Consider the following 26,935-nt stretch of genomic DNA (forward strand, 5'->3'; position numbering starts at 1 on the left):
TTTTTTTTTTTTTTGTAAGTTTCTCTGATCTCTACTTTCTCTGCTGGCGTTAGCGTGTAAGCCCCACGGGTGATCCCACCGCATTACCTGTGCGGGGCTGGAGAAGAGAAGGATGGAGTCACTCGAGCGCTTGTCCACACCAGTGGAGCAGATGGGCGGAAACAGGTGCAGCAGGCTGGGGGAGTGACCTTGGAGGCCTGTTCCTGTCCGGGCCACAGCTGCTGCCGGTCCAGTTCCCAGTACTCACCACTCAAGAAGCCACCAAACAGCTGCCAGAGGAGTCCTTCCAAAGCACACGCCCTCGCTTCAATCCTTCGGTAGCTCCCCACGGCGCTCAGGTTAAGATTAAACCCTCAGCTCCTGGCTCAGGCTGCATCTGCTCTGGCTGGCCCGGGCTCGCCTCCTAGCAGGTGCTCGCTGCTCCCTCACCCACCCTGGGCTCCGGCCCCCCACGCCCTTCCCACATTCATCATGTGGACTCACATCTCTGTGTCTCTGCCTGTGTTCGTCCCTCTGCTCAAAGACATCCCTTCCCACCCACTTCGTGCAGCCACAGTTTCTCAGCCTCAGCTCTGTTGGTTTTGGGGCTGGATCATCCTTTGTGATGTGTGTTGTAGGCTGTGTAACCGCATCCCTGGCCTCTCCCACGGGCCACCGTAGCACCTCCGAAGTTGTGACAACACATTTCCAGACGTTATCCTGGGGGCAAACCCGCTCTGGCTTGCAGACCAGTGATCCAGGCAATGCTTGCAGAACTTATCTAAACATTTTCTCCCCCAGAATCTTCTCCTTGGCCCCAGTATCTGTGAGGCTGAAGGGGGCGCCTGTCCTTGGTGCTGCCTTAGCACGGGGGACTCACTCCCATCAAAGCCCTTACTCCCAGGCCTCCATCTGTAGGTTTACTTGTGTTATTTTCCCCGTTTGACTCCTCAAGGACAGGAATCATGTTTTATTCATCCTGGAAACCTCAGCACTCGGAATAGGAACCGGCACATGGTAGATTCAGTGTCTCTATTTGGTGAGCAAACAAGCAAACAAGCATGTCAGCTAGAAGAGGTGACTCCTGATGTGACTTGAACATATAGGGTGGATTTAGGACGGATTTAGAACGCCAAGCCATATAAACATTTTATTTGACTGGCTTATCAAATCAGCGTAGACAAATGTATGTTACCGTTTGAAGTTCTAAGTAGTGGTTATCGGTTAGGACGTTTGGCTAACGTAACAGAAAACCCAACCCGGATGACATGATCTTAAATCATGAAGGGAAGCTATTGGGTACGGTAAATCCAGGCGGGGTCCGACTGGGGCTTCCGTTCCACCCCTCTGCTTGTGCGGCGCTGTCCTCCCGTCGGCGTCATCTGCAGGTTGGCTCTGCTAGGAACTGGCAGCAGCAGCTTTGGCCCCATATCTACATACTACATGGACCAGAAAAGAGAGAATTTCTCCTTTCCAGCCATGAAACAAAGTTTACGGGATTGACTCTAAGTGAGCCTCCGAAGGTCAGGTGCCCACCCCGTGTATCCATCACTGTAGCAGTGGGGGTGGGAGTCTTACACGGATCCGTTTAACCCAGTCAGACCTCCCCGAGGGAGCTGGGGCAGGCTAGTCGCCCCCCTCGCCGTTGGCTGAGGCCATCATGGTAGCCGCTACTCGAGGATCATTGGTGGTTGGGCCTTTTAAGGAACAACACCAGCCTAACCCTCCAGGTCGCTCATTCCTCCGGTGTCCGCCCCTCATCTTTGGTTCACTGTCCGTGAGGGAGAGTTGGGTGCGCTGAAGAGCCACGGACCGCTGTTCCTTATGGGCGCGGGAAGGCCTGGCTACAGGGAGCGGTTGTGTTTTAGGGGAAGGTGGAGGGAGAAAAAGGGATTTTGTGAGCCTGGCTGGCTTTTTCAAGACCTGAAAGGAGAAAGAGCAGGTCTGAGTGGGCGGTGGGGAAAGCCTGTTTTGTTACCGAATCGTGAGGGGTCTCAAAACTAACCTTCTGGGGCTCCTGGGTGGCTCAGTTGTTAAGCGGCTGCCTTCGGCCCAGGGCGTGATCCCAGGGTCCTGGGATCGAGCCCTGCAGGGGGCTCCCTGCTGCGCTGTGAGCCTGCTTCTTCCTCTCCCACTCCCCCTGCTTGTGTTCCCTCTCTGCTGGCTTTCTCTCTCTCCGTGTCAAATAAATAAATAAATAAAATATTTTAAAAAACAAAACAAAAAAAACTAACCTTCTGTCCCCTTGCTGCCCACAGCACCAGCTCAGCTAAGAAAATGAGAGAAAGCAGGGGATAGCTCCCCTCAAAAGCGCCCAGTGACATAGCTTCCCATGCTTCCGCCTTCCCTTTGTGCTTACTTTGCAGTTGAATCCTCTTTAAAAGGCACTTGTAATTCATTGGCGGTGGCTCACGCCTCGTTCTCAGCGTTAACACGCGGTGTTGTGTAATGGTCAGGCTCCTGGCCTCTGGAGCTCGGCTGCCCTCAAGTTCCAGCTCAGCTTCTTACCAGCAACATGAATTTGGGTTACTCCACCTCCCCGGGGCTTTAGTTTTCTCATCTAGAAAATGGGGACACAAAGGACACCTGCCTTATAGGGTCGTTGTAAGAATTAAGTGAGACAACGCAAGTAAAAGCACATCGAAAACACCCAGTGAACATGAGCTGTTAGAACTAAGGCTAACAGATTCCATGAGGGAGAGAGGGATCCTATTTTTCGTTTCTCTTCCATCCCAGCACTCTACATCTCAGGACTGCTGGGAATTTTGTCACACATTGTGGTATTGTGATTTATAAGAAGAAATATATATTTGGTTTCCGTCCACTATTCCAGACACAGAGCTCCAAAAACCCTTGGAATTTCCTAAGTGATGAGCAAATTAAAGTGTGTTTTGTTATGTTAATGAGGTGATTTGAAAAGCACCTAAGGATGGGGCTGGTTGCACACGGAGCCAACCACCTACCCGCGATTAGGGGGTTGGAACTTTCAGTGAAATTTGCAATTTTGCAGAGACTTTTAAAAATTCCATTTGCATGCCGATTGCAGAAAAGAAGTCACTAAACCACGGTGCCTGTTCTGAAGGGTACCAGTCTCCCTTCATTGTCAGAGAAGCTCTTGAGAGGTGGCCTCCGGAGGAAGGGGCTCCCTGTGCCTGGGCCCCGGATATCGCTTCTCCCCGCAAGGGGAAGTGAAAACTCCCTGGACTTTGGTTTCCAAAAGCAGCTTTGTAAATATGTCTCTGCTTACTTGGTGACAGGCAGCACTTGCACTGGGGCTGGTCAGCCCAGAGCTGGCGTCAGATGGCCAGAAGCAGCCCTAATTTTGTGTTGCCCAAAGGACCCTGTTTGGTAGAGAGAAAAATGGACATGGAGCCAGATCAAGGCGTCGTGGCCAGATGGCCTGAAAAAGGATCTTGCTGAACCCTCCACTTGGCCTCTGGGCTCCTGCTGTGAAGTTGCAGAATTTGTTCAGAACCTGTTCTCCTTGCCGGACGGAGCTGGGATTAGCACGGAGCGGAAAATCAGGGCCTGAGGGCCAACTCTGGTACTCCGTAAGTGGAGAGACTGAGCGAGGCAAAGTGATGTCGTACATACTCGTGTGTCTTGGAAAGTGTGGCCTTGTAAGACATCTATCTGTTGTTAGGAAAATGTCATTTATTATTGTCCAGTAAAACTTTGGTCATGAGACCCTTCAGAGGGCCATATGCTTGGAGGATGATTGCTAACATATATCATGGGAGTTTAGAGATAAAGGAAGTTTCCAAAGGAATGTTTATATGTTAAAGGAAGTCGACTTACGGGATCTTGGGAGGTCGGGATAATGTTAAGCTAAGATTGCCTTTTGCCCTTAGCAAAGTCTTAACATCAAGGCAGTTGAGTTCCTCGAGGAAGGTCACTCTGCCTGTCTCAAGGACTTGTCAGGGGGCTGTAAGTTATAAGGAAATTTAGGTTTTTTTCTCTTGCCTGTGTTCCCACGTCATCAAGAGCCCTTCATCCCTCCTCTTCCACTGCATTCTAAATAAAGCTATCTAATGTGGTGTCTAAATGTGACATCTCTTCCAATGGAGTGGGGGCCCCCAAATGTGGGGCGACAATCAGGTAGAAGCTGGTGGCTTGGGCAGTAAAGGAATTCACCTGAGACAGAACAAAGAAGATAGAATATTGAACACACGGCAAGGGAGCAGGCAAGGAGCAGAGAGCAGGACAGCAGAGGAGAGTTTGTCTGCCACGAGGCAGTGGGTGGGGGCCATTTTTAAAGGGGGAAGACGAAGAGGTATAATGACGTATGGACATATGGAATTTTCCCATTTTTGACAACTGTGCCTAGTTGTAAGTAGCCCATTAGTTAGGGCTGATGGATATTTTGAGGTGAGTCACCTGCTGGGCTTGTCTGGATTCAGCCAGGGGGGTCACTGTGAGCCTTTTCTAGGTCCCGTCGCTCAAGCCTGTTTGCCTAAAAGCGGCCTCTACGTCTAATTCATTTTAGACACTTGGCAATGTGTTTTCCTGGTAGAGGCTTTTGAGCAGAAATCCTCCAGGCTCTCATTTAAGATGAATTTCCATTTATTCATTCAACTAGTATGTATTAAAATCCTACTATTTGCCGTGGACACAACGAAGTCCCTGCCCTCAGGGAGCTTATATTCCAGTAGGAAGAACTTGTGATCAACACCTGAGTGCAACCTGTTCAGCACAATGTCAGAAATGCTCCTAATAGGTTGACCTGGGGGAAGGCTCTCAGGGGGAGGTGACTTCTGAGCAAAGACCAGAAATGAGGGAGCTAGCCAGGCTAACCCTTGGGGGAAGAGCATTTGGGCAGAAGGAACAGCAAGTGGGAGGAGCCAGAGGAAGACGTATGCCTGGGGAGCTCAGAGAACATCAAGGAGACCCGAGTAGCAAGATGCCCTGTTTTGGTAAAGGTCTCAGCTTCGTCTCCTTCGTTTGTTTCATCCCCACATCTCTTCTCTCAGCAAGCCTTGTCAGCTGTCTTCCAAAACATCTCTCCAGCCTGTCCATACCTCGTTTGTCCACGAGCACTCTAATTCACGTCCCTGCTGTTTCTCCTTACCTGGATGACCACAAGAGCCTTCTCACTCGCCCTCCGTAAATTCCAGTCACATTTCTCCCTTGCTTAAAATTCTTCAAGAGTTTCCCATTGCCCTTTGAAAACACTCCAGCCTTCTTACCGTGGCCTTCAAGACTCTACGTGATCTGGCTCCTGCCTGCCTTTCTAGCCCCTTCTCCTGACAGCTGGGGCTCCAGCCACATGGTTCATGTGTTACAGCTCAGACTGCCCTAATGAAGTGTCACGGACCTGGTAACTTAAAACAACTGAAATTTATTTTCTCACAGTTCCAGAGGCTGGATGTCTAAGATCAGGGTGTTGGCAGGATTGGTTCCTTCTGGGGGTCGTGAGAGAAGGATCTGTTCTAGGCTTTTCTCTCTGGATTCTAGAGGGCCATCTTCTCCCTGTCTTCATACCATCTGCCCTCTTCACATCCCTGTGTCCGAATCTCCTCTTCTTATAAGGACACCAGCCCTACCGAACTAGGCCCCGCTCTCATGGCCTCGTTTTAATTTCATTACCCCTGCAAAGACCTTATCTCCAAATACAGTCTCATTCGAAGGTACTAGGGTTAGGACTTCAACATAGGAATTCTAGGGGTTCTCAGTTCAGCCCATAACAGCCCACCTTTCTCTTTCTCAAATACTACCAGCTCTTTCCCATCTCAGGACTTTTTCACAAGCCTCCCTGTCATCATCACATGGCTAACCCCTTCTCCTTCGGGTCTTCAAAAATATCACCTCTTCAGAGAGGCCTTCCCTGACCATCCCCATAGAACTAGCTATGTTACCCAAGCCATTTTGTTCTGTGTTATAGGATAAAATATATAGGTCTTTAGCGTACCACTGAATGTACCCTTACAATCACCAGTCCAGTCAAAATATAGGACATTTTTATCAGCTTCTGAAGGTCACACTGTCTGTACCATGCCCCCCACAGGCAACCAGTTTTCTGATCTCTACCCTCATAGTTTTACCTATTCTTGGACTTCATATAAATGACATTATTTGGTATTTACTCTTTGTGTCTGACTTCTTTTGCTCAGAATTCACCTATGTTGGGACACCTGGGTGGCTCACTCAGTTAAGCATCCAACTCTTGGTTTTGGCTCAGGGCATGATCTCAGGGTCCTGATCTCAGGGTCGTGAGATTGAGCCCCACATCAGGCTCCACGCTCAGTGTGGAGTCTGCTTAAGACTCACTCTGGCCCTCCCCTCTGCCCTCTCTCTTTGTCTCTCTTAAATAAATAAATCGTAAAAAAAAAAAAAAGAATTCACCTATTTTGTTGCATGTATCTGTCGTTTATTTTTTTATTACTGAGTACTATTCTGTTGTATAAATATACCACTATTTGTCTTCCACCCTGTTGTTGGACATTCGGGTTATTTCCAGTTTGAAGCTACCAGAAAATACTACTATAAATATTTTCATATTTTGCGAACATATGTACTATGGTCTGAATGTTTGCATCCCCCCCCCAATTTTTTTTTAAAGATTTTTATTTATGTGAGAGAGAGAGCAGAGCAAAAGAGAGAGCACAGGGGCGGGGGGCAGAGGGAGAGGGAGAAGCAGGCTCCCCACCAAGCAGGGAGACCGACCTGGGGCTTGATCCCAGGACCCTGGGATCATGACCTGAGCTGAAGGCAGATATGTAACTGACTAAGCCACCCAGGCACCCCCCACACTTTTTTTTTAAAGATTTGCTTCCCCAAAAATTTATATGTTCAAATGCTAACCTCTGATGTGTTGGTATTAGGAGGTGGGGCCCTTGGGAAGTGATGAGCTCATGAGTGTGGAGCCCTCATGAATGGGATTAGTGCCCTTAGATGAGAGACCCCAGAGATCTCCCTGACCCCTTCCTCCATCTGAGGTCTGCAATCCGGAAGAGGACCCTCACCCAACCGTGCTGGCATCCTCAGACTTCCAGCCTCCAGAACTGTGAGAAAGACATTTCTGTTGTTTATAAGCTGCCCGGTCCGTTGTTTTTTGTTCTGGCAGCCTGAACGGGCCAGGACAGTATGTTTTCCTTTATCTTGGATAAATCTGTAGGAGTGGAATCTCTGGGTCGTAAGGTGTGTGTTCAACTTTTTAAAAAACTACAAACAGGTCTACGAGGCATGTGTGCTGTTGACCCTCCCACCAGCGGGGTGACCCTTCTGATTTCACTCCTCCACCTCACCAACATCTGTTGTTCTCAATCTTCTTAATTTTAGCGGTTCCAGTGAATGTGAAATGATATAACTTCCCGAATTACTACCAGTGTTGAGCGCTTCCTCGTGTGTTTATGGGACATATTATGTATCTTCTTTTATGGATAATGCCTATTCCAGCCATTTGCCAATTTTTAAATTGAGTTGTCTTTTTGTTCTTTATGTGTAGGAATTCCATATATATCCTGGTTACAAATCCTAGTATTTTCTCCTGGTCCATGGCTTGTCCTTTCATTAGGTATCTGATAGAAAAGTACTTTTTGGTTTTGGGTTGGTTTTTTTTTTTTTTTAAGATTTTACTTATTTATTTGAGAGAGAGAGAGAGCACAAGGGGAGTGGGGAGGCAGAGGGAGAGGGAGAAGCAGGTTTGCCACTGAGCAGGGGGCCCAATGCAAAGCGATGGGATGCAGGACTCCATCCCAGGACCCAGGAATCATGACCTGAGCCAGAGGCAGACGCTTAACCGACTGAGCCTCCGGGCACCCCAGAAAACTAGTTTGTAGTTTTGATGAAGTCTCAGGGCTATTGAATATGCTCTGGGACCAAGCAGTAGGACTGAGCTGTGTCCTAAGCTGTGTGCTGTGTTGGAATACTTTCTAGAGTAAGGTACTTGAGGGTCCCAGCAGGACTGTCATTTCCTTCAAGTCTGTTCTGCAGTGCTTCAGAGAAGCTGAAATCACGCAGGTACTTAGCCCGTGTGAGCCATCTTGGTGCGCTTTTTTGAAAACAACACTGAAAGGGTTACAGGTTCTCCCTCTTTCCAGTAGGCACCTGAGCTCAAGCCCCTCTTGGGGGAGGGGTCATGTGTTCAGGTGTGGAGAAGAAATGGCCTTAGTTTATTCTAAATACCTGTGGCCTTTGCTGCTGAGTGATGATAAACCATAAGAGTCCAAGGTCTGCAATATGTGCATATCCTCTGACCCCATAATTCCACTTCTAGGAGTTTCACATAGGGCTGAATCCGTGGTTGTGTGCAGAGCGTCAATCACGAGTATGCTTATTTCAGCTTTGTTTCTGGGGCAAGATACTAAGACACCGCCTACAAGAGGGGTCTGTTCCATACAGCCCGAGAACTCCATGTAGCAGAATGCTATTGATGAGGTTGGGGAATATACGGGAGGTTCAGTGGGGTGGAGTCCGGAGCCGACAACCAAGAAAGAATTCTTGAGGCATCTTTGGTGCAAAATTGGTGGTTTATTAAAGCACGGAGACGGGACCCGTGGGCAGAAAGAGCGGCTTCACTGGAGTTGTGAGGGGTGGCTGATTATACACTGTGCGGTTGGGAAAGGGAAGGAAAAGGGGACGTTGAGAAAGGACTTTCATATGTTAAAGAAGACTTACAGGATACCCGAGGCCTTGCCATTGTCGAGTTAAAGGTTGTTTACCCCCTGGGGCGCCTGGGCGGCACAGCGGTTAAGCGTCTGCCTTCGGCTCAGGGCGTGATCCCGGCGTTATGGGATCGAGCCCCACATCAGGCTCCTCTGCTGGGAGCCTGCTTCTTCCTCTCCCACTCCCCCTGCTTGTGTTCCCTCTCTCGCTGGTCTCTATCTCTGTCAAATAAATAAATAAAATCTTTAAAAAAAAAAAAAAAAGGTTGTTTACCCCTCTAGTAAGGCATTAACATGAAGATAGTTGGGAACTTCCTGGATTCCTACAAGTATCTGTCTATGGTCTGCAGGCTATAAGACATTTAATTGTATATACATTCCCTTCTGGAAGCTAGGTTAGTGATAGAAATGCTTTGTTCTTGTAAACTGCTAAGACATTTGTAAACTGAGGGAGACTTAAGTCTTGCAGGATTGTGGTATCTACAGGTTAACTGCTTCTTTGTCCTTTAACAGCCAGGAGTGCCTGAGGAATGTCAGGTACATCCCATGGGGGGGGGGTGCGGGGTGTCAGTTTCTGCTTTGTCCTCAGCTTGCCTTCTGTTCCCTCATCACTATGAAATCATTTAAAGTTATTCTCTATAATACGTATATTTACCGGCAGAGACATTTCACAATATTGTATAAAAAGGGTTTCAAGATATTACATACAACCCCATTTTATAAAAAACCTTATATATGTATATAAGTGCATACATACATGTGTATGAGTGTTTGTGTGTTCTGTTTATAAAAGCATGACCCAGAGGGCTCCGTTTGAGTGTCTGTGTCAACAAAAGTGATTTTTAAATACTTCTATTCCTTTACTCATATTTTTCATATACATGAAGGTGATTATATCTTGCCCAGTAATACTTATAAAATTCCCTAAATTCCTCTCCCGCTCATATGTCATGGCTGCTTCTGCGCCCCTCTCCAAAATCCTGTTTAAAAATCCTGTAGCCCGCACCCCTTCTGCCTGTTTGTTCTCCCCCACTTCCTATTTTTCATCACCATAGCTGGAGAATCTATGTGGCCAGTGCTGGGCCCTCCTTGAAAGGGGGGAGGGGAGGAACTGGAGGGCCCAGCCCGCACTCTATGTATTGGCCCAGGATGGGATAGTGGGGGTGGGGGTTGGTGGAGGGGAGTGATAGCAAGGCTCCAGCATTGATAATCTTCCTTCTATTTCATATGCATAGAAAACATCTGGAGGGATACACACAAAGGCCAAAATGTTAGCAGTAGTTATTTCTGGCGGTAGGATTAGAGTGGATTTTAATTGTCTTCTTTTTGCTTATCTGTGTTTTCTAATTTCCTGCCATGAACAGACATTCCCTGAATAATTTTTTAGAATCTTTATTGAAGTCCATCTTGATTAACTTATAAAAATAGTTTTAAAAAAAATAGTTCCCCAGTGCTTCGGGAGGTTAGAGAAGCAAGTACAGCAAACTTCAAGTTAAAGAGGTTTAAAAATAAATTCTCTGTCCCAGACACAGCCCCCAACATTGTACCCTAGTCAACCATCAGCCGACACTGGGAGGTTTGTCTTTGCTCCTGTCTCCCTCTTCTTGTCAAATAAAAGCAAAAGGTATTTTCAGAAATGTACAAGTTAGAGAAGGGCTTAGGGCAAGTTAAGTTAAGCCAGTATACACATGATATGCCTTATCTGGAGAATGGATACAATCTCAAGGAGGGGTGAAGAAACACATATGGAAAACCCGGGACAAGGCTGCTCATGACAGGTCCTCAAGTAGATCTGAGCACCTGCCATGTTAAGTTCTGTTGCTCATCAGATGATTCCTGGTTCCAGCTTTGGGCTTAGCCCTGGATTGGAGGCTGTGCATATAAGCCTGAGACACAGGCTTAGCCCTGTCGGCACTCCCAGTCTATGGGATGAGACAGATAACAGTAATGACAGCCGCTGATAATTATTAAATGCTGATGTGCCAGACACTCATACAAGAGGTTTATATGTATAGATTGATGTTTTCCATCTTTCTAGGAATCTATGAGATTATCTCCGTAATTAGTTTATAGTCTGTCCTGGTCACAGAAGTCTGTTTGTCCCTCTGTCAGAGCCCGTATCTGTGGTATGGGAATCTATCTGTTTAGATGTATACAACGGGTAACAGCTTGGGGGTTGGAATCTGACTCTCTGGGTTCGAATTCCAGCTCTGCCAATTATAGGCAACATATTCAATGCCCCAGCTTCTTCATCTATAAAATAAGGACAATCAGAGTTGCTAGCTCATAGGTTATTGAGAGAAAGAGTGAGGGGTGCCTGGCTGGCTCAGTCGGTAGAGCACGCAACTCTTTTTTTTTTTTTTTAAGATTTTATTTATTTATTTGACAGACAGAGAGAAAGCCAGCAAGAGAGGGAACACAAGCAGGGGGAGTGGGAGAGGAAGAAGCAGGCTCATAGCGGAGCAGGGAGCCCGATGCGGGGCTCGATCCCAGGACCCTGGGATCATGCCCTGAGCCGAAGGCAGACGCTTAATGACTGAGCCACCCAGGCGCCCCGAGAGCCCTCCACTCTTGATCTCAGGGTCGTGAGTTTGAGCCCCACGTGGGGTGTAGAGAATATAAATAAATAAACTTTAAAAAAAGAAAAAGAAAAAGAGTGAATATATATAAAGCACTTAGGACAGTGCCTGGCACATAAGCTGTGCATGAATGTGAGCTGCTGTGATTATTGCTGCTGTCTTTGTTGCTTGTCTCCTCCTATAGACTGGGAGCTTCTTGAGGGCGGGCTCACCATCTTATTAATTGCTGTGTCCACAACTCCCAACCCAGGGCCTCGTTGAGATAATAATTGTCTATTAAGTAAAAGAGCAAATGTATCACTGCTCACATGTTTCCAGTTGGGGAAGGAAGTTGGGCAGGGGTATTTCCTTCATGAGTAGACATGAGATTCCCCCAAGAGTGGTGAGAGTAGGAGGAACCCAGGCCTTCTTGGAGAAGGTAGAGTCCAAGAAACAGTAAATGTGAGAACCGGAAGGTCCTTCCCAGATCAAAGCTCATCTCCCCCATTTGACAAACGAGGAGCCTGAGGCTTAGGGAGTTCATGTGACTTGCCTGTGGTCATCCAGCTCGTCAGCACTGGAGTGAATGTGTCAGGGAATGTGGGCCCTTTATCCTAACCTCATGTTCTCCCCCATGGGCAATTGGACAGAATTTCTTTTTGGTTTAATTTCACAAAGTTTTTTTGAATATGCCAAGTGCCTTAGGCTAAGCTCATAAGAGACAGAGGTGGAATGGGCTCAAGGAGCATCCAGATTTGGGCAAGACAGACATTAAATAAGGAAAGGCAAGTGTGCTGAGGAGGACGCCCAGCGTATAATGACAGTTTGTCTTGTTTCCATTGGTAGATGTCAAGAGACTGAAAAACCAAGTGAGAACAGTGGGAAAACAGGAGGCTGGAACAAACCTATTGAGGTCACTTGGGGTATAACTCTGGGCCCTCCAGCTAAAGGATGCAGTGGGAGCCTGGAGAAAGTGTCTCTACCTCCTCATCGAAGGTCATATCTCCCCCACCAACCTTAGTCCGAGAACTCCCGAGCCCAAGCCAGGGCTCCTGGGAGAGTGGCAAAGCAGGCAGTTGTTGCTGAGAAGTGTATTTTTGCCCTGCTTAAGGCACAACTATAAATTCACATAATAGATCCACCAATATGACTGGAAATGCACAGGACAGCTCAGGGTGGGAAAAATCATAGCTCACCGCAGAGCCATTAATCTTCCACGTGGGAGTAGTTTAGCATCAAGCATCCATTATTTATTAGGGAGACAGGGATGTAGGGAGGAAGGGCAGTGTGGGTAGCAAACAGCACTGACAGGGAAATGTAACGGGCAAGGTGCTGCAGCAGGATGTGGGAGGGATGGGAGCTGGGAGAGCCAGGCTCCGCCACAGCCACCCCTGGGTGACTCGGGAGGAGTCACTTAAACCACTCCGGCTTTGATGGCCTCATCTTAAAATGGGGCTTGGATTAAATGGTCTGAAGTCCTTTCAGGGTCTGAAATTCTGTCCAAAATGATTTCTGCATTACGAAGATAATTTTTTTCAGAAGTTGCATTCACTACCCTAGGAAGGTGTCACGAAGCCATCAAGGAGCACATTTCTGGAGAGCCATCTCAAGTCTTTCCCTAAAGATCCCCAACTGATAAGAGCCCCATGGGGGACATGCACCCAGGTGTGAAATGTTTTTGAGTTTGTTTATCAGGGCAAAAGTAATTTTGCATTCTACTCCATAACCTGTTTTTGCTTGTGTTCCTATAAAAATAGTATTCTTAATTCTTACTGTAGATGTTTGTTGATAAACCTAGATCTGAAGGTTGACAGAGAGCCTCATCTTTTGATCTTGAACTATGGCCACGCCTTAACTCTGGGTGATAAGATTACAGGAGATGTCTCATTTCTTCTTGGTGTTTTCCCTATTTTCTATTTCTTCTCTAATGCACTTCTATTAATTTAATACTAAAGGAAAGTGAATACATCTTCAAAATAGGAAAAATAACAAATTTCTGACCTTCCGTGTATAGATTCTGGGGAAGAAAGACTTCCCTTTATGAAGGAATTCCCCAGGGACATTTTCTTTTTTTTTTTTTTTTTTTAAGATTTTATTTATATATTTGACAGAGACAGACAGCCAGTGAGAGAGGGAACACAAGCAGGGGGAGTGGGAGAGGAAGAAGCAGGCTCCCAGCGGAGGAGCCTGATGTGGGGCTCGATCCCATAACGCCGGGATCACGCCCTGAGCCGAAGGCAGCCGCCCAACGACTAAGCCACCCAGGCGCCCCCCCCCCCCAGGGACATTTTCTTGTTTTGCTCTATCTCATGTATCCAAGAGACTTACACATAGTAATTACATGAGAAACAGGTGCAGTTGAATACATAAAAGTAATAATAATGACAATTATGGTAACGACTGTGGCCATTGGGTTTCACCATATGCTACTGTTCTAAACTCTTCGTACATCGTATTTAATCCTCGTAAGACCCCTGGAGGCAGATGCTACTGTCCTCACTTTACAGATGAGGAACTCAAGCAACAGAAAGTGAAATAACTTTCCTGGTTAGAACACCGTTTATGCTCTGTCTTCTATCTTCTCAACACACCTTTTATTTTATTTTTTATTTTATTTTTTTAAAGATTTTATTTATTTATTTGACAGAGAGAGAGAGACAGCCAGCGAGAGAGGGAACACAAGCAGGGAGAGTGGGAGAGGAAGAAGCAGGCTCCCAGCAGAGGAGCCTGACGCGGGGCTCGATCCCAGAATGCCGGGATCACGCCCTGAGCCGAAGGCAAACGCTTAACGACTGAGTCACCCAGGCGCCCCTCAACACACCTTTTAGATCTGGCCTTCGCAGCAGCCACTTGACCGTACCATCGTAGCGGTTCCTTAGCTTTTGCTTCTGCCCTGAGGCTTCTTGGTCTCTGTTCCATGGGACACCCATGGGAGTCCATTGTGCCCATCTGGCACCTGCACAAATCTCAGAGTTCAAGGACACTTTCAGGAGCAACTCTTGACTAGTGAGGGATGAGAGCTGGTGGACAAAATTTTGTTATACAGTCCTCAGGCATGTTCTGCCTGGTTCCTCGGGGGGTCCCCAGGGGGGTAAGCCTCAATTGCCCACAGCAATCACTAATTTAGTGCCTCCCCTTGATGGGCTTTTTTTCCTTCCCCCAATTTACTCATTCTAGGCCCTGACTCCTATTCCCTAGAATTGTTTTGCAAACGAATGGTCTGTATATAAAGTATGTCTCAGGTCCTGCTTTATGGGAGGACCTCAGCTAAGACATTGCCCCAAGGTCACCCAGCTATTAAATTGTGGCACCCAGGTTCCAGAATATTCATTCTCTGTAAAATAATAAGAAGCACCCAGAACCAGGATTTAAATACCTAATCTTTTTAAATGGGTGTGTGTGTATGGAGAAGGAGTTTACACGCATACCCCAATAGGCTTGGGAGTAGAGTAAGTACACCAAAGGTTAATGGATTTTTAGACTTTTTCCCTCTTACTTACTGTCTAATTTTGCTAAAGGGACAGTCTGTCACTACATCATAGATGGAGAGCAGGATGGCGAACTGATCTATGCTGATTTGTTCTCACAGAACCCTCAAGTTCTTTTAGCAGACAGTAGTAGCCAGAGACCTGCTTGAGTGAACGTGGACTAACTATGCTCCCACGACCTCACTCTCAGGCTATCACAAAAGCAAGTCTCAGAGCCAGAGACCACGACACAGGCAGACTTATTAAATAAGCATTCATTAGCAGGCGAGCGTGAGACAGTCCGCGCAGCCTGCCCTGGAAACGGATGACGCCCCAGCCTCTGCCCTCTCAGGTACTGCAGCTGCCCCCTACATGAAAGGTTCACTGGAGGAAGGCAGGAGAATATTCTAGAGCTGTGGGTCTCAAACCTGAGCAGGCAGGAGAGTCTCCTGGAGGGCTGCTTAAAGCACAGGTTGCTGGGCCCTGGTCCGGAGCTTCTGACCCGGTGTGTAGCCCACTTTGAGATCAGTGGTCTAGAAGCAGAATTTTGTTGCTCTCTCTGATAAAACTGGCATCGGGCAGCCAGCGATTCCCTACATGGCTGGACACAGGACCATTTAGAGGGTTAGTCCAGAGTCTAGAGCACCAGCCATTGGGGTATAGACTACCAGACACTCTAGATCTTTTACCTAAAAGGCATGAGGGTGGAGAATGTTTCCAAGGAGTTTTAGAGAATACCACTAATGCCGTCAATGAAAAGCCATTTCTCATCATCCTTAAGCCAGTTAGCTAAGCCCGCTGCATCGCCGGAGCTCTGGAAAAGTGAAATGCACATGGGTAGCTGGTGTGTGGCCTTCCAAACACAGTGCTAGCTGACCACCCCTGTGGGGGGGATTCCTGGATAGGGCAGCTACATGCTAGCATAAATGAGCCCTACACCTAATGTGCAGCGTCCAGGCTGCACATTGTGAAGTGCAGACAGCGTTAATGGGAAGGAAGTTCATTAACAAATCAATGGGCATGTGTTTGATTCCCCCAGACGGAGCCCGAGATCATAGAGGAAACCAACATTGACAGAGTGAATGAGCCTCGGGGCTACGCCAGGTCGAGGCAGGTGAAGGGCCACTCGGAGACGTCCACGCTGAGCTCCCAGCCCTCCATCGACGAGGTCAGGCAGCAGATGCACATGCTGCTGGAGGAGGCCTTCAGCCTGGCGTCCGCGGGCCACGCGGGCCAGAGCCGGCACCAGGAAGCCTATGGCTCCGCGCAGCACCTGCCCTACTCGGAGGTGGTGACCAGCGCTCCGGGGACCATGACGCGGCCCAGGGCAGGGGTGCAGTGGGTGCCCACCTATCGCCCAGAAATGTACCAGTACAGTCTGCCTCGGCCGGTAAGTCAGACGTCCCACCCACCTGCCACCAGCGGGTCAGTGCTACCCAGTGTGTTCCCACAGGGATCTCAGGACGGGGCCTTCTACGGATAAACCACCTGGGGATTTGGAGACAAACTTTCTGGGCTCTCATCCTATCCTCCACCCATGATCCAAGCCTAAGCCCGTGGGCACAGGCACACAGGAAGCCCCTTATATCAAACCATAATACATTGCAGAATGAATTTCCTTTCCGACTATCCCTCCTGTAAAGGCTTGGCCTCATTCGTCATGCACTGGTGGTTTCCTGCATTTCCAAGTGTGAGGACCCATTTTAAATGTCAGAACACATTGCAGAGCTGTGCGTTAGGGGGCCCTGGGCCTGGTGGTTCAGAGCAGAGGCTCAGGAGGCCGGTGGTTTGACTTTGAGTCCCTGTTCCACTACTCACTAGCCTTGGAGACAGCTTGTAAATTCTCTACAGGTGAAATCAACAAGAAAAATAACCTACTTCCTAGGGTTGTTGTAAAGATTAAACGAGTCGGTCTGTCTGAGGCACTTAGAATAGAATGCCAGGGGCAGAGTAAATGCTACCACAATGTCAGTCATGCCTGTTTCATTTGCTGGTAAGTGCACTTCAGGATCGAAGAAAGCATCCAGTGACTGAAAGCTTCCATGATTTAAACAAGAATTTTAATTAGCGTGCATTTCACTCATTACCAGAGCATATACAGATATCTTTTTAAAAAGATGGGTAAACCATGGACCATAATGAACAATGCATTGCGCGTGTATAGATTTCATCCTCGTAATAGTCTATGCCCTGTCCCCGAGGGTTACTCATTAATAGAGCTTTATGAATTGTCATTTAGATGTGTAATAACCTAACAAAAGCCAACGGTTGTTGTTTTATTAGGTATTGATCACGTATATGGGTATGCTCTTGATCATGCTAGCTCATTATTTACTTTATTTACCTTACTACAAGCCACTGAGGCAGGTACTCGTTTTATCCCTATTTTACGGATGAGGGAACTGAGGTTACACATGTGTTCAGGTCCCACAGCCAGGAAGGGGCACCGCTGGGACCCAGAGCCAGGCGGTCGGCACCAGGGCCCGTGTTCAGAACCAGCATGCTGTGCCCCTCGTGCAATGTTACAATACCCCTTCATCCATAGTGTTTCTTTCATCTGCAGTAGACTATCTGGGACACCTGTGGGCTTCTGGACCCTCTGATAATCTCACGCCCCTCCCCTCCCTGGTCCGCACCACACAGGCACTTAAGAAATTGCTGCTACGCTGTGTGACTCCATAGCCCGCACACTGTCGTGAATTTCCTTATTCCCCTTTGCTCCAGATCCCTCCCTCTCCTCCAAGGCACTGAGGTGTCGCGCCTTGACCCTGTTCCTCATCCCCTCTGTCAGTTCCCTCTCTTTGAATGTCAGTGTCTAGCCTTCCTTTCCCGTTGGCTAAGCTTGAGCAGGAGAGACTGAGGTTGATTTCGAACTGAACCTCTAGGGTGGGATGGCTGTGTATATGTGGGACCATTGTCTGCAAGCATTTGTTCTTAGGTTGGCAGGTGCAGAAATTTCTATCTTACCTATTCACTCCACGGGGATTGGCTCCTGGGAATTTGACTCACGCTCATTAGGCTCCCAACAAGGATTCGAACTTACAACCTGCAGTGAGAAGCTGGCTGACCACATGGGCCAGGATACTTACGTTTGCTGGTCAGTGTGGTCTTTCATTAGGTAGAAGCCAGCTGAGGAAGTAAGACAGTGTCAGAAGGAGAGCTAGTTATTACTGGAGCTGTCCTCTCCGTCTGTGATAGGCAAACCTGGAGAGTACAGACAAGGAAGGACGTGGGGTAAACAGCAGCCATCTTTCTTACATCCCATTTGCTGAGATATGGGTAAATACAATGCAAAATTCTTAAAGTAGTCTTTAAGCTAGAATAGAAGACTTTGGGGCAATGCCCAGATCTCAGGAATCTGAGTCTGCCTCCACCGTCAGGGAAGTTTGCTGGTACGTTCAGGAAGCACCACCTTCCGGAAGGGTGTCAGCAACTGTGGGGCCACCACTGGCCATGTTCCCATCACTTGGAGTCCAAACATCCTTTTTTCAGAAAGGGAAAAATTCTCACTGAGCCTTACAAATCCATCACCTGTAAGAGACTTTCCTTTGGGCCTCATGTTATAGTTTGCACAATTACAGTTTTCTAATTGTCCATTAAATCGGTACCCACGCTTATGGGCGAAGAAGGGGTTTTGCTCACTGAGATTTAGAAAGCAGCTGAATCTTACCACATTTATACGCAGCTCTGAAGTGTCTGTCCCCTGAGAAGAGTCACCTGTATCCATTCTCTATTGCTTCACACTGACTTCAGTTTCTCTGGCTCATCCTTCTTGACCTCCAGACATTGACCCCATCCCTGGACTTGCCCTCGGCCCAGAGTAGAAGGGCACACAGCGGCTGCATGACTGTAGCCTGTGGCTGCAACTCTGAGCCTCGGATTCCTCGGCCATGAAATGGTGGTGATAAGAGGGCTTCTGTGAGGGTGAAGTGGCCATTCATGGAAAATGTTTAGCGCGGTCCCGCCCCCGGGGAGCACCTGCTACTTATATATAGGGCTTCCAATGATGCCTAGCACCTCAGATTGCTCGATCGATGGTAGTCATCATTATAAAAATATTCTGCCCTTTTCACTGAATTGCACTAGTTATACCCCTTCTCCTGACAGTTCTGAGACTACACTTGTTCCTCCTCCTGCTCTGTTCAGTCCCTTTAAGAGCATGCTCCGGGTGCCCCAACCGAGGGTCGCAGAGATGCTTCACTTCTGTTGAAAGATGATTCTGAAGAACAGCAGGGCCCCTCCGGCGGGAGGCCAGACTCTGGGGATCCACAGAGAGATCCGATTTCAGAGAGAAAAACTTAAACAACCAGGACGAGTCTTCCAACCGATGATGGAATCCGCACCCATGGTGCCTCAGTGTAACAAAACCATCTACAAAATTCATGGTGGAACATATGAAAACCTAGATCATTCTGTTTGTTATAATTTGGGGTTGGCCGCGGTGCCAGGAAGGGCAACAACATCAGCATTCTAGGCTCGAACATTAAGGCCACCGAAAACTGGGAAAGAACTGAGAAATAACACAGCAGAGAGATGGGCCATCAGACCAGAACAATATCAAAGGCAGTTCTCTTGTTGTGAAGGCTTCCTCTTTTTGCCAACACATGTGGTCCCTATTTTCATAAAAGGAAAAAAAAAAAAAACAGCTAACAATACACAGTAGAAATAATGATTCTTAACCCAAGTTCTTGCCGAGCCCCCTCGTGCTATGATAATGTGGAAATCAACAGAAGAGGTGGCAATTTAGAATGATAACTGTGATTACTTTCCAGCGTCCCCAAAGGGAACGCTTGGAGCTCCGCCGGGGATAATTGGAAGCTGGCGGTTTTAAATGGGCTAGGCCAGGCTGATGGCACTCATATCACGGGGAAGGTTACTGCTGGCAGCCTGGGACTTCCGCAGTGCAGTCTGGGAGACTCTCGATCGTATTTCGCCCCTGGAATCTGTGAAGAGATTGGACTTCACACCTAATGACCGATCCAGTTTTGCCGGCAGCTCTAATGGGTCTGTGTCAGGTGGACTGAAAATACCCTTTAGCCTTCCCGTTGGTGTCAGAGGAAGGTGTCAGAGGTGCCCCACTAGAGGTTTCCAGGGGCAACTAACAGTAATAATTATAACCACGTCAGCAGTGGCCCATTACGTACCGGACACGAAGCTGGGTGCTGTGTAGACATTACTTCTTCTACTCTAACAAGCGTCCTATGAGGTCAGTATTATTATCCCCATGTACTCAGTGAGGAAGCTGAGGCTCAGAGCCCTGAAGAAACATGCCCAAGGTCACACAGCTGTCAAGGGCAAACATGGGGTTAGAGCCTAGAGCTGTCTGACTTCAAAGCCCACGCACTTTCCACCCTTTGGTGCAGTGAGGCTTGGAGATGTCTTCCAGACTTTGAGGAGACTCAGATCCCCAGAACGTCGGAGTGTGATCTCCTCATCAGGAAGCGGACTCTGAGAGGATTTTGTCCATTCCTATCACTGCCGCTTGGAAGGGAGACATCTCCATTAGAATGAAATCGAGAATTTCACAGCTTTTTTTTCCTGTTCTCCCCTCAAAATCAAAACAAAACCTCTGTCGATGAGATATGCAGACCTGTCAGGTATGAGTCCGCATCGGCCGCAACACTTGGGTTCAAGAAATAATTATGTTTCTTATGTTTCTCCAAATCTGATTTGAATCTGTCTGAGCTCCCATCTGTTCAGATGGGTGGGAAATTCAATGTCAGTTTTTATTGGGCTCCCTCCACGTCTGGTTGCTCCAAAGTCATTGGTGGTTTGAGGCAGTTGGAACACCAGGAGAGGGTCTGTCCCCGGCACTGTTGGTGGGGCACTCACTGTCCCACTCTCGGGGGTCCTTAAAGGCAGGTCACATTATCACACTGTCCTACAGCCTTGGTGTGGGGATCTTTGCCTCTGGGCTGCCCTGAGGAAGCCCCCTTGAAAACCAGCTGAGTGCCCAACATCCAGCAAAGGCATACCCCTCGAAGCTTAGAAAAATCAAGTGAGTAAAAACCATAGTTTATCCGGGAGGCTGCTTGGGAAGGGAGAAAGGGAGGTAGGAGATGAAGTCTGGAGAATACTTAGCCCACAAAACTCAGGGGGTGCAGGACATATATCTTTCTTTATTTTTCTCTTCTCCATGTGCCAAAAGCTCAATTTCAGTTCAGGGTCTCCCTCCCTACCCCTGGGTTGAGCTGTTGCGGGGTCCTTCATGGTGCAAAGCATGGTGAAGGGATGGGAAGAAGGCATCAGAATCTGATGCCTGATCAGTTTGTCCTCATCGAACTACTCTGGCTGGCATCCTTGAGAAGTCCTTGTTCCCATCTAGTCTCCAGCTGTTAGTCCAGGAGGAGGACAGCTGGATCCTGGGCCTCCTGTTTGCACGCTCTGTCCGACCCCTCCCCCCTTCCTGCCAATCTTGCGTATGCTCATTCCCCCTCTGTCACACACACACATGCGCGCGCACACACACACACACACACACACACACATATCCTATCCCTCTCCCCTCTCTAGCATCTTCCTCATATTAGCCTCTCCCCGCCCCCCTCCAGAGCAGACAGGACCTAGAGCCCCTTCTCCAGACCCATCACATCTAAGCCCTTTGGCTTCCCTCCCACTCTTCTCCCCTTCCCAACCCAAGGGTGTTTACCTATCTAGGGGCAGAGTAGTCTAAATGTACCTCTCTTCTTGCAAATCTCTTTCAGCAACAACTTTAGGCCTTGAGTGCTTTAACGATTAGGTTTTTGATATTCAAAATCCTAAATTCAATAGTTTTGGCTATGGAAACTCCAATGACTGGCTCCTCAGTGGCCGTGGCTATGGCCTTCCTTCCCTGGGGCAGGAGGGTGGCATGCCCTTGCTGCTTGGGGTAGGGGAGGGGCCCTGGATTTCAGCAATTGTGGGGAGAAAAAAGTGTCGATTACTACAATTACTATATCAAAAGATTACCCTGTCTCAGAAGGAAGTGAATATTACTTACAGAGGACCCACTGTGTGCCAGATGTTACATTAACATATAAAATGAGCCTTTCAAACAGCCTTTGGCATGGGGGTGTAATACTGTTAACCACCATCACCTGGGAAAGTGAGAAAGTGAGAAAGTAGGCACAGACAAGATAAGTTACTCAAGGTCAAGCAGCTGGTAAGGATTAAGCCAGGATTCAACCCTGGTTTTGTCTGATCTCAAAATCATGCCCTCTCTACCACACCACCCTTAGCTCAGAGTTGCAAGACAGCGCCCTTAACTGGCTATGGGATTTTGGACAAGTCAGTTTACCTCTCCGGGCTTTAGTATCCCCTTGGTTAAGGTAAGGGGTAGGGTCTCAATGTCTCCTGCTCTCTTTCCAGCCTGAACCTTTTATGATCCCGAGGCCTGCGAAGCCTTAGATATGACTCTATCAGTAAGTAGCTCATGGTGAACTGACAGATGAAGATAAGCCCAGGGTGCTCCCCATGGCCTTAGTCTCCAATTACCAAGTCCTCTGTTTTCAACTAAATAAGAACTATCCTTCTGGAAGATTTTACTTCCTACGCCAGGATGTAAAGCTATTTACAGCCACACAGAGATGCCTGTTTTGCCTGGAGCGGTATTGTCAGGTCAGCACAATGCACTGGAGGGGGCACCACGCAGGGCAACCCAGCACTGTTAGCAGGTATGGAGAGATTGGTGCGTCCAGTATGACCTGGGGCTGGCTTCCTGGTACTGGATAAAAGCCTCCAATGAGGGTGAGCTGACTGTGGCCTCTCAGTCCTCCTTCCCCCACCAGTGCAAAGCCTGAGACCCTCTCACCTATCCCTCCAGCTGCAGGCTGCCCCCTTTGACCTATCATCCCCATAGCGCTCCCCTTGAGGTTGATCTTGACCACATTCCTGCTTCTGGATGGGTGCATATGCCCAAGGAGGGACCAGCACATAGTGGGTCTCACCTGGGCTTACTCTCTACTAAGATTACTGAGAGGATGGCCTTGACTTACTCCCATCACCTCCCAAGGACATCACAACTGAAACTTTGAGCAGACTACTTAACCACCTTTTCCCTTCTACTCTTACAACCAAACTTCTAAGTCCAAAGAATGGCCTGGTCTAGTCACATCCAGGTTCCTTCCACCTCAGAGACCTCAGGCCTATTTACAAAAAACTGCCTTCCATTCTTGAGTCTCTGATCTCCTTCCTAGCCAGAGGGCAGGGATCCCAAAAGATGGTGTCCTTGGGTGCCAGGCTGGATACCTCATGGCCACTGTCATGGAACAGGGAACTTGGGAGCAGGGAACTTGGAAGCAGGCAACAGTTTCGAGCAGTAGCTTCCAGTGAAATCCCAGTCACAGTGCAGCCAGCAGGAAGCCAAGTTCCCAAATACATAACAAGAGAAACCAGAATGTGAGGGCTTAGAAGTCTGGGGAACCTGCGCAGAGGGAGGGGGAAGACACTAGGAGAGGTCATTCTCTCAGTCCCCAAGCACAGGGCACAGGCTCTACTTTTTATGTGACCCCTGTGCCTACCCCAGGGCCCTGAGGATATAGCCCAAAGGAGACTGTCTGATCTCCTGTGCAGCCTTGCTTGTATCTGGAAAAATCTTCCAAAGAAAGGAATTCCCTTGGTTCTTACCAAAAGTTCAGAATTTTTAATCAATTCTTTGGTGAAGTGCTACAGGCCAGACACAGGCATAGAAAGACTTTTTCTTGGCTGGAAAACTGTGTTGAGCATAGACTAAGCCTTCCAGGAATCAGGGATAAAAATAGGTCGTCTGTCTCCTCTACCGAGTATCGTGAGAGAGGCCAGAAGAGAGAAGAGGGGCTATAAACCCCTTTCTCTATTTTGGGAAACACATGTCCTCGCTTGATGGTTTATTGATAATAATGGAGTACACGCCAGAAGGGACTTCCAAGATAATGATTTTCAAACTCTCTTCTAAACCTTAGAGTTCAGGGAGGTCCCAGGGTGTCATCATGCAGGTAAGTGAAGAGCCAAATTCACCAGCACCCGCCCTCAACAACTTCAACCAGGGAAGCTCTGCTTTAATCTGGTTATGTATTCAGGTTATGTCCTAGTGATTTCATGGCTATAGAAAAGTTTGCTTGGAAGCCCATCAGCTACTCCAATGCCTTATTTCACAAGGAAAATGAAAAACAAACAAAAACTGAGGGGCAGAGAGACTGAATGACGTGACTACAGAAAGTGAACGGCTGAATCAAGAAGAGAATTTGGGTCTCCTGACTCCGGTTCACTCAACATTCATTGAGCAAATACTTACTTGGCACTATTAGGTGCAAAGCATTTTGCTTATGAGGTAGGGGCACCGTGGTTGCTGAAACCCAAGGAGCTTAGGATCTAGTGGTGCTTCAGATTTTGGTTCCCTGACCATGATCTTAGCATACATCATTGATTGATGCTCAAAAAGTCAAAATGCAGTGTGGTAATGTAGCTTTCTAGATTGATCTAGCCAGTACCTTTAGATCTGGGCAAATGTTTTCTTTCATTCTTGTTCTGGAAAGTTAGCGTTGCTGATACACTCCCTGGCCAACAGTTATTTTCTTTGAGCACTTTGCATTCCATGGTCTTCTGGGTGATGTTGAGAAGTCCAATGTCAGTCTAAATGTCATCTCTTGGGGCGCCTGGGTGGCTCAGTTGTTGGGCGTCTGCCTTCGGCTCAGGGCGTGATCCTGGAGTCCTGGGATCGAGCCCCATGTCAGGCTCCTCCGCTGGGAGCCTCCTTCTCCCTCTCCCACTCCCCCTGCTTGTGTTCCCTCTCTCGCTGGCTGTCTCTATCTCTGTCAAATGTATAAATAAAATCTTAAAAAAAAAAAAATGTCATCTCTTTGTAGATGATATGCCTTTTCTCTCTGGCTGCTTTTAAGATGTTCTCTTTGCTTCAGCAGTCTACCGTTTCAGTACAGTGTATCCAGGTGTGTGTTTTATTTATCCTGCTTGGGATCCGTTGTACTTCCTGAACTTAGTAATTCATTGATTTTATCCATTCTGGAAAATTCTTAGGCATTGCTTCTTTAAATATAGCCTCTCTTCCTCTCTGGGACTTTGGGACTTTGATTCACTGCATGTTAGACCTTCTTACTCTGTCCTCCATATTTTTTATTGCTCTTGTATATTTTCTATCTTATCTCTTTGTGCTTCACTCTTGGTAATTTCTTCAATTCCATTTTCTAGTTTATTAATTTTCTCTTCATCTGTGGCACATCAATTACTTCATTCCCCAATGTTTTTTTTTTTTTTAAAGATTTTATTTATTTATGTGACAGAGAGACAGCCAGCGAGAGAGGGAACAGAGCAGGCGAGTGAGAGAGGAAGAAGCAGGCTCCCAGCAGAGGAGCCCGATGTGGGACTCGATCCCGGAACGCCGGGATCACGCCCTGAGCGGAAGGCAGACGCTTTAACGACTGCGCTACCCAGGCGCCCCCCTTTCCCCAATGTTGAGTGTTTTCTTTCAGTAATTACATTTCACTTCTTAAAGTTCTGTTTGTTCTTTTTCAAATCTTCCTGATCGTTCCTGAGAGTGTCTCTGTCTGGTCATTTATTCTTTACAAACATTTTTTACGCTTCTTTTTTCTGTTTCATAGCTAGAAATTTTAAACTCTTAAGTCCTTAAAGATCTAAATCTGTTGTTTGGTTTTTTTCTCCTGACTTTCACCTATGTTTTCTGGTCTTTGATTATGAGCTGCTGTCTGCTCATCTTAATCTGTGCCTTTCCTGAGAGCCTGGTTTAGGGAGATCGCCTCCAAAGAGGACTTACAATTGCTCCAGCCTGAGTGTGGGAGCACTACCGGCCTCCCTCCATGGAAGGGACCAATATCAGCCCCTTGCAGGTTGGTTGTGAGTATCTGTTTCACTAGCCCCACCCCCTTGCTTGATCTCTTAATCATTTGCCAACATGGCACTTGTTTTCCAGGCAACCCCACCTTTCATATTTGCTTACTACTATTTCTATCTTTGGTTTCAGCTCATGGTTTTGTTTCAGTTTGCTGAGGTGTGTGTGGGAGGAGGGAGTGGGTAGTGGTAGGGTCCTTGAGGTTTCCCTTACATCTTGCAATTCCCACAGTGCATTAAGAGGAATGTTTCATCTAAGCTCTAGTTGTTAGCTCATGGGTCGGCCCTTCTAAGTATGTAGTCTCCCATAATGCTGCAGGGGAGAAGACCTCATTCAGTTCAAAGAACCCTATTTATGGATTCCCTCTGCTGCTGCTTTTTGTCCTGATGCCTTCAGGCTTAAAGTCTTGTCAGCTTGTTCCTCAAGAGATCTAGCAGGCATGATACCTAAAGAAAAAGATGAATGAGAAGCACAAGTTAAGCTTTGTCTTCCCAGAGAGCATTTCTAGATTCTCTCACTAAAAGAGGCTGTGGCCTGGCTCTCTGATCCTGTCTATCTCTGACTGTTTTCCTTTTATCCCCTCATGTGTTGATTAAACACTTTTGTGACAGTTCCAATCCTTTATCTTTGAATAGTGCCTTACAGATTGTGAAATGCTTACACTGACTTGCCTGATCTTCTTAGCACCCCTCGGAGCCAGCCATCCTTGTCCCCATTTTAGAAGAGGACAGCGAGGCCCAGAGAGGTCCACCTAACTTGCTTAGGGACATAAAGTCTATTTATCAGCAAACTAGGACCTCCACCCATACTTCCTGACTCTAAACCCATTGCTTTCCTCCACTAAACCTGCTTTCCATGAGTGAGAAAGTAAAATGCACTCAATGATTCATCCATCCATCCATCCATCCATCTACTATTTATTGATCATGTGTGATATACCAGGCACCATTGCAAGCATGAGGATATAGCTAACGGTAAGACTCCCGCCCTCGTTACATTCTAGATGGGGGCAGATAATGAATAAACAAGCAATGATATAATACCAGAGAGTGACAATTGCTATGGCAAAAAATAAAGCAGAATATGGAGATAGATTAACTGGGGCTCTAGGGGAGTGGGGGGCTGGCTGAATGAGATGAAGGAACCCTGGGAAGAACTGGGAGACAGCATCCCAGGGAGAAGCAGCAGCATGTACAAAAGCCGGAGTCAGGAAAGCATTTGGCTTACTCTAAGCTCAGCTGAAGGATTCCATGACTACCGTGGCCCAAGCACAGGGGAGCATGGCTGGAGATGGGATCGAAGAGAAGGCTACATAAGGAAGATCGAAGGGCAGAGTTGGAGGAAGGAAGGAAAATCTGACCTGGAAGCCTGCTTTCCTTTTTTTTTTTTAAAGCCTATTTTTTTGAGAGAGAGAGAGCACAAGGGGGGGGGGTAGGGTGAGGGGCAGAGGGACAAACAGACTCCCCGCTGAGCACAGAGCCTGACACAGGGCTGGATCCCAGGACCCCG

General features: G+C 47.6%; 1 protein-coding gene across 1 annotated transcript in view; it reads left to right on the top strand.

Annotated features, from left to right (window-relative positions):
- The window catches only part of KIAA1549L (KIAA1549 like), a 121,096-nt gene that overhangs the window by 84,720 nt on the left and 9,441 nt on the right, over positions 1–26,935 (top strand). The window contains exon 16 of the mRNA XM_008686828.2: positions 15,647–15,997. Coding sequence (XP_008685050.2) covers positions 15,647–15,997 — 351 coding nt within the window. The remainder of the gene's footprint in view (positions 1–15,646; positions 15,998–26,935) is intronic.

This window comes from Ursus maritimus, unplaced genomic scaffold, assembly GCF_017311325.1.
Source record: "Ursus maritimus isolate PB19 unplaced genomic scaffold, ASM1731132v1 scaffold_23, whole genome shotgun sequence".
NCBI classification, from domain to species: Eukaryota; Metazoa; Chordata; class Mammalia; order Carnivora; family Ursidae; genus Ursus; species Ursus maritimus.